The sequence below is a fragment of the Monodelphis domestica genome, chromosome 3 (assembly GCF_027887165.1).
Source record: "Monodelphis domestica isolate mMonDom1 chromosome 3, mMonDom1.pri, whole genome shotgun sequence".
Taxonomy (NCBI): domain Eukaryota; kingdom Metazoa; phylum Chordata; class Mammalia; order Didelphimorphia; family Didelphidae; genus Monodelphis; species Monodelphis domestica.
Window position 1 is genome coordinate 501,405,550 of NC_077229.1, and position 17,218 is coordinate 501,422,767.

Sequence of the window (17,218 nt, forward strand, 5' to 3'; positions counted from 1 at the left end):
GGACTTTACCATTTATAGGGATTTCCTCTTCCATTTGGACTCGGAGCAGGTAACCTTCAGGATGGTGATAAATGTGTTTGATCAACATGTTTCCCTGTTTTATGTCATGCTTGATATAGATTATCATTAAGGAGTTATCAAATCTATCTCTATTATTGTATTTTTCAGGGGTAGCTGGGTATTTCAGTGGATTGAGAGCCAGGCCTAAAGATGGGAGGTCCTGGTTCAAATCTGACCTCAGACACTTTCTAGCTGTATGACCCTGGGCAAGTCATTTAACCCCCATTGCCTAGCCCTTACTGCTCTTCTGCCTTAGAATCAACATACAATATTGATTACAAGATGGAAGGTAAAGGTTTTAATTAAATAAATACATGAATATTATTATATCTTTCAAGGAATTTACACAATTTTAATATGTAAGACATCAGACTGGAAAACTAGCCTGAATCAATGCTTCTTAAAAAGCTAACCAATGACAAGCAAAGGGGGAGCTTGTATTTTCTATACTCTTCAGTCAATTGTGAGACATGAGCTTTGCAATAGAACACTGCTTGTGAAAACCTGATTTTTCCCTTCAAAGGCCTTTATGAAGGATACTCTGACTAATATGTGTAGAGGATGATCATGACAAATATATTAGAAAGGAAAAGGAACCAATCTCTGACTCATGATTATATGCAGGAAACTCATGGAATGCAGTATCTCTTTTTTCCCCCATTATTAACTCTTCCCCCAAAAGTCAAATCACAAAAACAATTTTAATTTGTGGGCTTTTCACCCTATATTTTCACAGCAGATTTTACTTGATAAAGCCAAAAAACTAAAACTCCCACTATATAGGTCCTGTACTGATCACTTCCTTAGGTAGCAGTTCCACAATAATTCTGTGTCTGTGGTGGCCCAGTAAATACAATATAGTAAGGGGAGCAAAGTGGTTTAAAGGCACATTAACAGTTGAAGGATGATAGTTTTAAAACATCACAAATTCAAGTAAGAAATCACTAAGTACAATTTGTTAAGTTTTATTATAAAAGAAGGAACATAATATTGTGTGAATTAAATTTCTAGGAAACAATTAGATCTTGGAAATCTTAAGTCACAGAGTCATATGTCTTAATTTGCCAGGATTGTAGGGGGGATTCGTGAATGGCAGAAATCAACGGATGTGACATATAGGAACTGGGGTAAAATATTGGCTAATTAGAGGTTCCTGGGGAAGGATTTAGACTGAGCTTAAAAAGCCAGGATGTAGCTAGTTCTCTCTTCCATCTTTTAGGCTAGTGAAAGGAGCTCTTTCTCAGCCATCTCAGAGATTATCTATGTAAGTCATCTCACTGGGCTGGGAATCTGGTAACTCCCATCTCTTGGACTCTGGGCCCTTCCTGAGCTGAAGGCCCTTCCTTGGCTGGTTTTAAATTGTCTGGACCAACCATGTGGACAGCTGGGCCCATTCACCTCTGCTTATAAAATGGCCCAGGGTCCATGAAGAATCTAGAACCTGAACTTTAAGTTAGAAAGGTTGGAAACCTTATATCTATCTTTTTTCTCTTTACTAATAAATACTTATAAATTTAACATAAAGTCAACCAGATTAATTTTTATTCATAACGTCATTATTGTAGTACAAACTTTTAAAGACCATAGGGACTGATTTCTGGTACAAAGACCTAACAATTCACAAGTTTGATTAAATTACTTCTCAACATGCTGGTCACACATCAAAAAGCTTCAATTATTTGGCATCAATGGGAAGGTAAGGTCTCATATAAGTCAATTTTCCAGGTCACTGAAACCTAACTTTTCAACACCAAATTAAACTTTTTCAAATATATTCTCTCATGCCTTCCAAAACAGTATATACAAAACATATCTGGATATGTTCTTAATATGCTATTGTACAGTAAGACCTCTAGGGCTTACTAAGGCTATCTGCTTAAAAAGCAAAGGATCTTGGGCTGGTTTTTTTGTGTTCCCTCAACATCACTTTGTTAGCTGTCTTTTTTTTTTTGGTGTTGTTAATATGATTAATTCATATTATGATTATTTCAGTTTCTTCTCTGAGTATAATTTACTGCAAACCTATTAGAATTGCACGTAAAAAGTAAATGTGTTCTGCATGGGGATTTGAGGGACTTTCTTATTATCAAAGTGAATGAATTGGTGGGAAAATATAGCTCCAAACACAAAACAATATGCTTGAGCCTAAAGTTAGTCACTAGCTACCAGCTGAGATGTCAGACAAAACAATGCCTAAAGAGTGCCAGGAGAGAATAATCGAAAAACACCAGGGAATTATTTCACTCTACCAGTATTGTCCTAACATTCTAAAGAGTCTCTGTTTCATTTAGGAAACCAAGATTAATCTTGTCTAACATTATATATTAGATAGATGGAAAAGTTATCACAAATTGTCCATTTCCGCAACCCTACTATGATAGGGGCCCCAATCTGACTTAATCCATTATTCAAAGATAGTTTGTAGAGACTTTAAATGGTCCAGTGCAACTTGAGAGGCATTAAGCACTGCAAAGAGATCTTTCACAACAGATTTTTAAATGCTTTCTTGATTTACAAGCTCAGATTGTCCTTCTTTCTTTGAATTTTGGCACTCTTCACAGAGAAGGTATTGTCTGCATAGTACTCTGAGAAGAGAAGATTGGACACCTTATCTTCCTAAAGTTGACTGAGGAATTTGCTCAAACCTGCATCTCTCTGTGACTATTTCGTTTACTGCTGGTTTTGATAATAGGATTAAACTTAAAAGAAGTTGGAGGGGGTTGTAGTCATAATTTAACCAACAATATTACAAAGTTTATTAAAGTATTAGACAAAGTCAACTCAGAAAAATGACTGTACCTCAACTTAATGTCAATTTCAGGTAGCACTGATTATAATAGACAACAGTTCTGTAAAGAGGAATAGCCAATTGGGTCAAGAGACTAAATAGATTTCATTGTTGTAAAAGATTATCCTTAAGTACTTTACTTTCTTTTTTTGTTTCAGTGTAACTGGCATTTAAATTTTAACACAGCATTCCTTGTTTATTAAACTTAAATTGAGGGCTTACTGATTTTATGTTAAAATACTTAGATTTTCAGTTCTGTACGTTTAAATTTCATATCATCAGGGAAAATTGAAACCACAAAAGTAATTGTTTTAGAATCTTTTATGTCCCCCAAAGTTAAAGGATCTCCAGAAAAGACCTGGTTCAACTCTAAACCATACTGCAGTAGTCAAGCAGTCTTCACTGGAAAACTCCCAGTAATTAAGAACTACTATTGCCATAGGAATTTTTGGACGAACTTCCTAATCATTAGGCAGTTCTCTACTATATAAAGCTGAAATCTACCCATCTGGAATTTCTACTCATTGCTCCTAATTTTGCTCGCTGGGCAAGTAAAACAATTCTAACCTGTATTCCATAAGGCAACCTAATGAATTCTTGAAGATATCTTTGGTCTCTTGGTTGCTATTCTCTTCCCTGTCCTTCTCTCTCCCCCATGTCTTTTTTATTTTTATTTTTCTCTAGGCTAAAAAACACTGTCAGTTTTTTCAACCTTTATGGTTTTGAGTGCCCTCATCATTCAGGCTGCCTTCTCTAAATAAATTCCAGCTTGGCAATATCTTTTCAAAAAGGTAGCATCCAGTCAGAAATGAAGCCCCAAATTTGGTGTGACCAGGTCAAGGTACAACAGGACTATAACTTTCTTCCTTTTGGTACTCTATACTTCTATTAATAGTGGTACTCTATACTTCAATTAATAGTATAATACTATATTAGTATTTCTGGCTGTCACATAGCACTGATTCTCAGATTTTCTGTCCAATAAAATCCTAGAACTTTTTTTTAAAGTATCAAAAACATGAATGTTTAGCCATTTTATCCTTATCCTATACATAGCTGATTTTTTGGGGACCAAAATGATTTTTTCCTTACTTCATTTAAGGGCATGGCATCCTTCAAGATACACAGGTTCACTATCAAACATTCAAAGAACAACTAATCAAAATACTATATAAAATATTTGATAGAATAAGCAAAGAAGGAGTTCTACCAAATTCATTTTGTGACACAAATATGGTACTGATTCCAAAGCCTAACAGGTCAAAAAAAGAGAAAGAAAAACTATAGACTAATCTCCCTAATGAACACAGGGGCAAAAATCTTAAATAAAATACTAGCAAAAAGACTCCAGCAAGTGATCATGGGAACCATTCATTATGATCAGGTGGGATTTATACCAGGAATGTAAAGATGGTTCAATATTAGGAAGACCATACACATTACTGACCATATCAACAAGCAAACCAACAAAAACCACATGATTATCTCAGTAGACACAGAAAAAGTCTTTGACAAAATACAATAACCATTCCAATTGAAACAACAACAACAACAAGAAAGTATAGGAATAAAAGGGCCTTTCCTAAAAATAATAAACAGTATATATCTAAAACCATCAACAAACATTATCTGCAATGGGGATAAACTAGATACATTCCCAATAAGATCAGGAGTGAAACAAGGATGCACACATTACCACCTCTATTATTTAACATTGTTCTAGAAACACTAGCAGTAGCAATTAGAGAAGAAAAAGAAATTGAAGGTATTAAAATTGGCAATGAGGAGACCAAGCTATCACTTTCTGGATGATATGATGGTGTACTTCACGAATCCCAGGGAATCAACTAAATAGCTAGTGGAAATAATCAACAACTTTAGCAAAGTTGCAGAATAATAAATAAAACCACATAAGTCATCAGCATTTCTATATATCTCCAACATATCTCAGCAGCAAGAATTAGAAAGAGAAATTCCATTCAAAATCACCCTAGACAATATAAAATACTTAAGAATCTATCTGCCAAGACAAACACAGGAACTATATGAACTACAAAACTACACAACTACAAAACACTTTCCATACAATTAAAACTAGATCTAAATAATTGGTAAAACATTAATTGCTCATGGGTGGGACGAGCTAACATAATAAAAATGACCATCCTACCCAAACTTATTTTCTTATTTAGTCCCATACCCATTGAACTACCAAAAAACTTTTTTACTGAATTAGGAAAAAAACATAACAAAGTTCACTTGGAAGAACAAAGGATCAAAGATATCAAGGGAAATAATGGAAAAAAAAGTGAAGGAAGGTGGCCTAGCAGTACCAGATCTCAAACTATACGATAAAGCAGTGGTCATCAAAACAATATGATACTGGCTATGAGACAGAAAGGAAGATCAGTGGAATAGACTTGGGGTAAGTGACCTCAGCAAGACAGTCTATGATAAGCCCAAAGACCCCAGCTTTTGGGACAAATATCCAGTACTTGACAAAAACTGTTGGGAAAATTGGAAGACAGTGTGGGAGAGGTTGGGTTTGGATCAACATCTCACACCCTATACCAAGATAAATTCAGAATGGGTGAATGACTTGAATATAAAGAAGGAAACTATAAGCAAATCAGGTGAACACAGGATAGTATACTTGTCAGATCTTTGCGAAAGGAAAGATTTTAAGAACAAACAAGAGTTAGAAAAAATTACAAAAAGTAAAATCAATAATTTTGATTACATCAAATTAAAAAGTTTTTGTACAAACAAAACCAATGCAATCAAAATTAGAAGGGAAGCAACCAACTGGGAAACAATCGTCATAACAAAAACCTCTGACAAAGGTCTAATTATTCAAATTTATAAAGAGCTTAATCAATTGTACAAGAAATCAAGCCATTCTTCAATTGATAAATGGGCAAGGGACAAGAATAGGCAATTTTCAGATAAAGGAATCAAAACAGAGGAAAGTGTTCTAAATCTCTAATAATCAGAGAAATGCAAATCAAAACAACTCTAAGGTATCACCTCACACCTAGCAGACTGGTCAACATGACAGCAAAGGACCTAATGAGCTTTGGAGGGGATATGGCAAAATTGGGACATTAATGCATTGCTGGTGGAGTTGTGAATTGATCCAACCATTCTGGAGGGCAATTTGGAACTATGCCCAAAGGGTGATAAAAGACTGTCTGCCCTTTGATCCATCCATAGCACTGCTGGGTTTATACTCCAAAGAGATAATAAGGAAAAAGACTTGTACAAGAATATTCATAGCTGCGCTCTTTGTGGTAGCAAAAAATTGGAAAATGAGGGGATGCCCTTCAATTGGGGAATGGCTGAACAAATTGTGGTACTTGTTGCTGATGGAATACTATTGTGCTCAAAGGAATAATAAAGTGGAAGAATTCCATGGGGACTGGAACAACCTCCAGGAAGTGATGCAGAGTGAAAGAAGCTGAACCAGGAGAACATTATACACAGAGACTGATACACTGTGGTACAATTGAATGTAATGGACTTCTCCATTAGTGGCAATGCAGTGATCCTGAACAACTTGGAGGAATCTTCAAGAAAGAACACTATCCACATCCAGACAAAAAAACTGTGGGAGTAGAAACAGAAGAAAAACAACTGCTTGACCACATGAGTTGAGGGGGATATGGTTGGGGATGTAGACTCTAAAAGATCACCCTAGTGCAAACATCAACAATATGGAAATAGATTTTGATCAAGGACACATGTAAAACCCAGTGGAATTGAACGTAGGCTATGGGAAGGGGTCGGGATAAGGGAGGGAAAGAACATGATTCTTGTAATCAAGGAAAAATATTCTAAATTGACTAAATAAAATTTTCAAAAAAAAAAAAAAGATACATAGCTTCAAAACCTCAAGTCACTCCTGATTCCTCACAGGAAATATCCAATGTTTCCAAGGTTTATCATTTCTGTCTCCATAATAGTTCCCATCTCTCTACTCACATGACCTCTACTCTAGTTCAGGCCTTCATCACCTTTTACCTGGACATAGGTACCTTAAGCTTCTCCTTTTTCCAATCCATGCACTGCACAGTTTGGATTAATAAGTATTTATTAAGATTCTGCTACGTGAATTCCAAAAGAAGAGATCTAACCATGTCATTCCTTTGCTCAAAAAGTACTAGTAGTTCCCTATTGCTTCTAGATTTAAATACAAACATTTCTATTCGGAATGGAAAGCTGTTCATATTTCCAAACTTATTACACATTCCTCTTTACTGAACTAAAGTAATTCAGTCAAACTGATTTATTTACTAATTCTCACATATGATTCCAACACCCATCTCTTTCTATGCCTGAAGTGCCTTTTCTACTCACAGTCTCTATGAATCCCCAGGTGTTTTTTTTTTTAAGATATCGCCTCCATTAGGCCTTTCCTGATTCCCCTCAGCTGCTATTTTCCCTCTATGAAATTACTTCATACTTATAGTGAAAATGTTTTACTTTATTTATGAGTATATACTATTTTTTCTAACTGAATGTAAGCATCCTGAGGGAAGGTACTGTTTAATTTTTCTATTTCTAGTACCCAGCAAAATATATGACAGAATAAATGTTCAAAAAATTCTTGTTGATTGATTTATTGATTAACTTTTATTCATTACATTTTCTGAAGTATTTCATTCAATATTTGAAAATATATGTCATAATATAATAAAAAACATTGATGATGATATGGGAGATTCACATTAATTAGATTAATGTAAAAATAATTTTTGAATATTCCTAACTAAAAACTGACCTGTCAGGTGGGACTAGATAGCTATTATTCTCTTTAATAGGATAATATTAACTTCATCAAGACCTAACTCATACCTGGTCTCACTCTCCAAACTTCTCCTGCAGAAAATTCTGTCCTGAAGCCCTGATCTCCCAATTGGTAACTCTCTTTCCCTTCTCCCCTGTTTTGGGAAAATCTCCAGCCATACCTTGGCTGATTACTCTAAACATCTCTTAAGCAACAGTAGAGTACCTTTGCCCTGAAGCTCTGCTCTCCTAATTGGTGACATTTTTTCTGGGAGAGCAATTTTGGGAAGGACCCCAAGTTATACTTCATCTCTCTGAAGCCTGGATTCACTCTCTGAACTTTGCTTCCTCTGTCTTCTCAGGTGCCACCTTTCCTGACCCCCTTTATAGTTCCTATAGATGTAGAGTTTTGTCCCATTAAAATGCAAACCTCCTCACATGCAGTGACTGTCATGTCTACTTATACATCTTTAGCAGTGTAATTGGCATATAACCAAAATGGAGTCTCTCTTTAGTCAGTCTGTCTGACACATGGGAAAATACCTGGGATCCAGAATTAGTAAATGTTCTGTTTAAGGTTATGTGATAGAATTACTAGTCCAAGTAGGATTCGAATTCAAGTCTCCAGATTCACAAAAGAAATATACATAAACATTCACTCAGGAAAGCAATTAAATGACAATGCATTACTCCCAGATCAAATGGTGTCTTTATCAGCAATGAGGAACTAGGGCTGCTACAGGGAAACCAACATTAAATGAAGTAATTCCAACATGCACAAAGCTTTCTAGGATCTCCTCACAAGCACTTTTTCCAAGATTTCTATCCAAAGGATGATTATTACCTTATAACAGCAAGAATTAGAAAGTCATCAAATGTCAGGCCTTCATGGTCCTTATATGTGGTCACAGAACTTTCACAGAAATCACTCAAGTACTTTTATTCCAAAGAATGTGATAATAGAAATACAACTGTGAAATATGAAGAGAAACTATAATAAAGTTCCTTATAATGAGATCTTGGGTTGTATATCACTTGTGTTCATGAACTAGTTGTGTGAAGCACACATTACTGGAAATAATATTCTCAGATTGAAAGTCAAGGACATGAAACTGATAAAAAAGAAAAACGAACTGAAATATTTTAGGCCAAGAGGGAAAGAAAGCATGTGAACCTACACATTGTTCTATATAACTCTCTTCTCTTCTTCCTCCTTAATTATTTTTGGGGTTTTGCTTAATTTAATGAGGATTTAAAGAAGGCGAGGCAAGAAGTAGGTTATGAAACAGAGTTGCTCCAATTAAAGCCTACTAAACACCTTGAGGTAAGAGAGGTCAACCACAGAATTACACTTTAAGAGCTGGAAGAGTCCTTATAAGATAATAGTAGCTAACATTTATATAGTGCTATGTGCCAGGCACTGCTCTAGGTGCTTTACAATGATCTCATCTGATCTTCACAAAAACCTGTGAAGTAGGTGCTATCATTGTGCTCATTTTACAGATGTATTAACTGAGGCAAAAAGAACATAAATGACTTGCCCAAGGTCACAGAGCTGGTAAGTGTCTCAGACTGTATTTGAACCCAGGTTTTTGTGTTCCATACTCCATGCTCTATTCATTCTTTCTCTAGGTCATTTAATATAACCTCCAGTCCTTTGGACCACAGTTCATCACACCTCACTCCTAAACAATGCCACCCCCAATTTCATCTTCCTTTTGTGTGCTGACGTTCTACGTTAGATTGTGAGTTCTTTGAGGGCAGGGACTGTATTTTTTCATATTTGTATTCTCAGTGCTTAGCAGAGGGCCTGACACATAAGTATATGGCACTTATTTTTGAGTGGTCTCCTTTTAAAGATGAGAAACCTTTGCTAATAGGAAGACTTTTTGTTGAATAGCATGTTTTTGATCCCCCAATGAGAGGAATATAATATGATTCATTCAATATTTATTCAGCAGCTTGTGAAAGGGAATATGGTATAATGGGAAAGTAAAGACCACTAGTTTGTGTGATAAATGGTAAAGATCTATGGGTATGACACCATAGTTCTCCTTTCAATTCATGTAATAGAAATAGCACACATTCAAATACTTTCATTAGAGAGCCTGCCTTCCATTGCAGGAAGCAGAGAAAGCACTCTTGAAAACCAATTATTCTATGTTGACAATAGATTGTAACTGGGTCAAGGAATCAAGACCATTAGAGGATATGAAAATAGTTTTGTTTCCTTTAAAATGAGATTTTGCTTCTCCACATTTTTACTTTTCACTTTTTATCTTTCTACATATACTATTCAGTTGTTATACCAGAGGTCTTGATAAAGAGAACATAGTCATGTACCATGTTACAGAAATAACTTTGTTACAAGAATGCCTTTTTATATGCTACACATAAGGTTAACATTTTACTTGTACTACTTTTCTTGCTTACTTTATCTCTTTTTACATGAAACTTAATTTCTTGCCATGAATTTTAAAATGATCTTTTGGATTTCACTTGTGGAATCAATCTATCTAGGCTGACAAAGAGTAAAGGAGGATATTTAAATACAAACACACACGTTCATATAACTTGAATTTGTGCAATAAATTTCTATAAGACCCTGGTCTGAAACTAGCAAAGTAAAATGTTCAAGTGTGGACTTTAAACAACATGGAATAAAATTAATCATATTTTGAAACATTATTTAAATTATTTTAAACGACACACGAGTTTTGTTCTGTATTATGCTCAATAGAGACTCATTTTGATCCTGAAAGGTTCATTAGTAATTAACTTATGGTTAAAGAAAAAATTGTTTATATCAATTACTTTCATTCTCACAGTTGTTAGAAAGAAAAAAAAATGAAGGAAACAAAGTCAAAGAATTCCTGCATTCAGGACAGCCTGGTTTATGTCACTTGTGAATGTTGATTAATTCTTTCTGACTCTTTCTTACCTAGACTGGTGATTTTATTTATTCATTCAAGGTTTTAGTCTCTGGCATTAAGCGTATCAAATTCAGATAGTTTGAAGATGAATTTATTTTGGTCCTACCATAAACCAAGTCTCCATTAGCCACACTAAGTAGTTTTACCTAGCACATTTAAACTAAAGAAATAAAACCATAAATAACTAGTTTTTCAGTCTTTTTGTTGCCATTGCTCTTTTAAAGATTTGAATTATTAGTTCATCTTGATTGGTATTGCACACAAAGAAATGGAAAGCCATATGAAAGGCATGTCTATATTATAGCAGAAATTTGCTTTACTAAGTATGCAAAAGGATCTGGATATCTGAAACATCTGGGTCTTTTTAGGATCCATTTTCAGCCTTTAAATCCATCTGCAAATTAAAGTGCCAGATATATAGCACATAGTATTTTGAAGGACCAAATCATCCAGAGTTGCCAAAATATCCAAATATTTAAATACATTAAAAATGGTCTCAGACTAAAATAAAATGGTTTATCAAAGCCAGGTATGTAACCACACATCCCAGTTAAGAAATCGTTCCTGAATGAATTCAACAGGGTACTTAGACCAACTGATGCATAAAGTTATAGCCAAGGTCAAATAAAACTTTCCAACTTCTTCTCATGCTATGATCTTACTCAAGAAATACACATATGAAACTCTGGATTTATCCACAGAGTTCATGAAATCCTAACAGAATATCTCTGTGCATAGGAAATTTTTGAAGCTCTGGCATGCATTCAAGGACACCTCTTGTTCTACTTTGCTTATATAATGGTTCTGCACTAATGGCACATGGTATCATTTTTCACTTAATGAGAAAAGAAACACAATTAGCTTTAAAAGCTACATGCTGTAGTCATTAGGAATTTTTGAAGTACAAAGTGAAACAGTGTTTGCTGATGCTCACTAATCTGCCACAGTGAAGTATGTTTTTTGATCACTACTATATTATGATATTTGTCTATTAAGTTACTATGTATAGAAGTAGAAATGAAAATCAAATTTAGAGAATATCATACAACATAAAGGAAAGCATTAGAGCAAAGTCTTGCAAAAAACAGCAGACTATAGCAAATGACTGTAATTTTAAAAATGAAGCAAGATCAATAATGAGGTCACTTACTCTCTTTAAGATATACCAGAGGGTCATTAAAAAAAAAAGTAAGCATGTGCTCCAAAGAACTCTACTAATATAGAGAATATGTTAATTCAATTTAATAAACAATTAAGCACCTACTATTTACAAAGCACTGTGCAAAGTACTCTATTCAATAATCCAGTAGTTATTTGTTAAGTGTCAACTGCGTTAAAACTCTACATGTGTAAGGTGTAGAAAATGTGAGGGGCTTTATAAAAGGATCAACTAGATTATTTAAGAATAGGGTTGTCAGGAATTTAATTAATTCCAAAGAGATTTATTTTAACAATTTATTTATAAAATATGGAAAGAGTGAAAGTAAGAAAATCAGAGAGAGAATAGGGTAAGATATCTAACCTAAGCACTAAGTATTTGCTCTGGCCCAGGCTCAACCCAGGCAGGGCTAGTTAGTCCTTAGCTGGAGGGACCTCAGACTTGAGCCAAGGACCTGGGGATGCAGGGAGCCTCTCTCAAGAGGATAGGTCTTTCCTGAGGCTAGACCCTTTAGAACATCCAGGAAAGAGAGTCAGCCTTTCACTCACCACATGTCAGTCCAAAGGGAGAGATTTAAGAACAGTCACACAAAGTCCAAGGTCTCTGGTCCAATAAGCAGATTCTTTACCAGCCTCCAACTCGAACTCTGAACTCCAGAAGAATTCCCCACAGGAAGTTGTAACTCATTTTTATATACTTCTTTTGAGTCATTTCCTGTGCCTTCCTCCACTTTTATGTGTACCAATTACAGTTCAAGCTTGGCTTAGGACTGCCCAGGGGGCAGTCAGTTTGATTCTGATTCATCATCCACTATTGCACATGTGGGTCACAGACCTCCCCACTCAAGTGTAAATGGGGTATTTACACGTCTGGTGCCATGATGTTCTCATTCTAGAAACTAGGTAGCGAGACCTCTCTTACATTGGCAAATGATGCCAAGGTGAACAATGGGGGAACATGGAGGCTGCGCACTAGGAACTCTGACATTCTAGAAGGTACTTGGATCCCAACTTAGTTAATTTAGTTAGGCAATATCTTCTACCTCCTTCCTACACTTCCCCTTGTACTATCTCTACCTTCTGTAAAATGACTTAATATTAAATTATTGTAAATGGCAAACACAATTTAAAAGAAATTCTTATATTTGTCAAGCCCATTTTAATTATTACATAAGTGAAAGACATAATTAATTACCTATAATGGTCCTCTACCACCATGATGTTCTCATTCTAGAAAGGTAGCAAGACCTCTCTCACATTGACAAATGATGCCAAGGTGAATAACGGGGGAACATGGAACCTGCGCACTAGGAACTCTGACATTCTGGAAGAATCCCCTAAACTTGTACATGCTCCTTATTCCCTATGGCCACAAATCCCAAAACATGCCTTTCCCTGAATTTGGAATGGGAGATGGCAAGTTCCCAGACCCCAATAAATATGCCAACCCTGAACCACAGCAAGTGGAAGCTGCCATTCTATAGTGGAGCTGCTACTCCATACAATCAGGTTCAAAGAGGCTACTCTTTTAGTCCCTGGGCTTGTCCATCAGTCCCAAGGCTACCTGATTAGCTCCCAGATTATTCCACCAGCTATTAGACTATTATACTATCATAAACCACTTCTTCAAATAAAATTCTTTTCTTCTCTATTGAATGGAATTTGAGTCTTCCATTCTTGGGGCAAGACTCTGCTATGAACTTAGGTGTGTTACTCCCACAACACTATATCTATTGCTCAATCAAAATGCTAGTAGCTATTGCTTACAGATTCTCAGGATACTTCCATTCCTTCCTCAATGAGTTCTATACCTGGTCTACAATTTTCCTCTCCTTCTTAACTCCGTCCTCATAGAAGAGTACTTCAATCTACATATAAATTCTCCCTTAAACATCCCAACCACTCAGTTCTTTAACCTACTCTCTTCCCATGAGCTGCTCTTCCAATATACCTCAGACATGTACAAAGATGGCCATATCTTTGATCTTGCCATTGCTGACAAATATATATATGACTCAAATCCCCTACCACACTAACTGGAATTACACGCTAATTCACCTTTGTAAAAAGAAAAAATGCAGGGGGCTGGGTGGCTCAGCGGATTGAGGGTCAGGCCTAGAGATGGGAAGTCCTGGATTCAAATCTGGCCTCAGACACTTCCTAGCGGTGTGACCCCGGACAAGTCATTTGGCCACCATTGCCTCGCCCTTACAGCTCTTGGAACCACTATCTAGTATTGATTCTAAGACAGAAGATATGAGTTTAAAAGAAAAAAAGTTAAATTCAGTTTAGGAGTCAAAGGTTTTGGAAACTGATTATTAATATACTTTATATATTAAGTATTTTTATACAAAATTAAACTTTTCTTTGGTGAAATCGTTTCCTCCAAAGATGTTTTAGTTCAACAAAAGTCACAAAGATATTTAGGAAAAGAGCAAGCTTTTATAAATAGCCATAGATAACATCAACCAGTTTCTCAAAATCACCAGTTAGATTTTCTATATATTACACTGCAGAAAGGAAAAACAAAAGCGAATATTGCCAGTTTAGAAGCAAATGGATCAACCCTCAAATATATACACATTCACAAATGACTGTGAAGGCCATCGAGTCTAACACTTGAACAAGAGTTCCCTCTAAGAATACACTTGAGGGAGCCATATGATCTTTGTTTGAGGGGCTTTGGTGAGATATCCATTACTTCCTGAGGCCATCCATTTTTGTGTGTGTGTATAGAGTTCTACCTGAGGTATATGGAATCTCATTCTTCTTTTCACTGTCTCTATTGCTTTCACTCATATACTCAAACCAAAACAAAACAAAAAAGGAATACCTCTGAACTGAAATATAATTAAAATAATGTGATAATTTAATTTTTAAACTGTGATGCATAATAGTAAGAGCTGGAAGGGGGACTTAGGAATCATCTAATCTAATTCCATCAGAGGAGCAATAAAACTAAAGCCTAGAAACTTGCCACTTAAGTGACTTGCTGAAGGTCCTACTTAAATAGTAGAGGCAGAATTTTAACCCAGGTCTTCTTTAAACACAGATATATACTGAAGTAATTGCCTATATTTTGTGCACTATCTAGTAGTAAGAATGATAGTTGTGGTGATAACATTATAATTACCTTGACTTTTATTAGATTTTGAGAAGTTCTTTATAGAAACCTTTCTCTTGCTCATTATCCAAACAACATATAAGGAAATTTACTCTTATGACATCCAAGGTGTTAGGAAAGAGTTCATAAATTATACTGAATATTACCTTCTATTCTCTTTTCAGCTTGTTTGGCAAAAGTGCTCTCTTCTCTCTTTTTTTTTGCAGCTAAGAGCTCCCGCTTTAGGAGACGGACTTCTTTCTTGAGTTCCTCACTATAAAAAGAGAACACATATGAGTATAAATCAATAATGAGAAAGTAAAGCTTCTTAGAAAAAAAACAGAACTGATAGCTAATGGACATCAAGTGATTAAAGTAAACAACAAAAGGATAAGAGTAATTCATTCACATCAAACTATAGGTTGAGGAAGTAAAGGTGAGTAGGCCAGCTTAAAAGTAAAAAAAAAACACAAAAATAAAATTCTTTCATAGAAGCAATATAAATGGATAACCCAGAACCAAGGTTTAGGCTCATATAGAGTGGTTAAGTTCAAAGGTTTTTCAATAAGCAGCTGTTAATGAATCAGGGAATTTTATGCACCCACTATATGCTATGCACTATAGACACAGGTACAAAGGATGAAATAGTTCCTACATATATAGAAGCTAACATTAAAATCATAGATTAATATTAATAAGTGTAAATAATTAATTGATATTACTTAATATTATTAAATACAAATATATGCCACACAATTTAAATATACAAGGTATATTTAGAATATATATTCTCAATATATATAGAATAGAGAACACTAACAGCTGGATGTATAAGTAATGATTAAGAGGAACTCTATGATGTAGCTATGAAATGAGAGTGAATTCTGAGCATGAAGGATAATCAGCAAGAAGGCATAGAGAGAGAAGATGAAGTGTTATGAGTGAAGATCAAAGAGAAGGCCAATTTGCCTGAAATGCAGAATGCAGGATAAGTCATGTCCAATGTTGCTGGAAAGGCTGGTTGAGTCTAGACTGTGGGGGGCTTTAAAAGCTAAAGGGAGGAGTTAATAATGAAAGGTATTGTAAAAGGAAATAGGGAGTCACTGAAGTTTATTCATTAGTGGATGGCATGGCTAGAACTGTACTTTCAAAAGATCTCTTTGATAGCTGAGTAGATTCTACTCAGTAGAAGATGGATTGGAATGGGGAGAAACTTGAGGCAGGGAGACACAACAAACAGGTTATTGCAGTACTCTAGCTATGAGGTGATGAGGACCTGCATCAGGGTAGTGGCAGTGTATAGCTGTACAGGAGAGAGATTAGAAATGTAGAAATGAAAAGACTTAACAACTTATTGGATATGGAAGGGTAAGAGAATGAGGACTTGAGGATGACACATTTGTACGTTTGGGTGAATGGGAAGATGGTGTTATCTCTGAAAGCAAAAGAAAGTTAAGAAGGAAAAAGGGCTTGGAAGAAGGAGGTAGTAAGTTCAGTTTTGGACATGTTGAGTTTAAGACATCTATGGGGAATCCAATTTGAGATGTCTAATATGCAGTTGGAGATTTGAGGCTCGGAGGTGTAAACAGGTCTAAGAAGCATTTGCATTGAGATAACTGAAAAAAACTATAGTAGCTAATGAGATTGTTAATGAACTGGAATAGAAGGGGAATGTCGAAGGGTCCAAGATAGCCTTTGGGAACACTGGAAGTAGGCATGATGTGTATGAAGATTCAGAAAAAGAGACAAAGAAGAAGTGGTCAGACAGGTAGAACCAAGAAGAGGAAGATGTCATGAAAAACCTAGAAAAGGGACTATCACGAAGAAAGAAGATTGTTAAAGATTGCAAAGAGGTCAAGAAGGATGAGGATTGAGAAAAGGCTTTTAGATTTGGTAATTATGAAATCACCAGAAACTTTGGAGTAGTTATGGTTAAAGGATGATGTCAGATCTAGACTGCAAAGAGTTAAGAAGAGAGGGAGAAGAAAAGAAGTGGAAACATTCATTACTGAAACATCTAAACTTATATGGAGAACTGTTATTGCATATAACTGGTAAAATAAAATATTTTTATTTAAAAAAAAAAGGAAAAAAGTATTTACTATAAACTCAAGGAGTTTAGCCACAAAATGGAAGAGAGATTTAAGAGAACAGCTAGTGAAGACAGATCAAATAAACTCTTAGGTCTTTTTACCCTCTTATTGAGAGCAGGAGCCTTTAGACTACTGCAGGGGTCCCCAAACTTTTTACACAGGGGGCCAGTTCACTGTCCCTCAGACTGTTGGAGGGCCGGACTATAAAAAAACAAAACAAAAAAAAAACTATGAACAAATCCCTATGCACAATGCACATATCTTATTTTAAAGTAAAAAAACAAAACGGGAACAAATA

At 35.4% G+C, this 17,218-nt stretch overlaps 1 protein-coding gene across 1 annotated transcript in view; it reads right to left on the reverse strand.

Annotated features, from left to right (window-relative positions):
- CWC27 (CWC27 spliceosome associated cyclophilin) overlaps positions 1-17,218 on the reverse strand; it is a 356,165-nt gene that overhangs the window by 139,169 nt on the left and 199,778 nt on the right. The window contains exon 11 of the mRNA XM_001366393.4: positions 14,995-15,101. Within this exon, the coding sequence (XP_001366430.1) occupies positions 14,995-15,101 (107 nt within the window). The remainder of the gene's footprint in view (positions 1-14,994; positions 15,102-17,218) is intronic.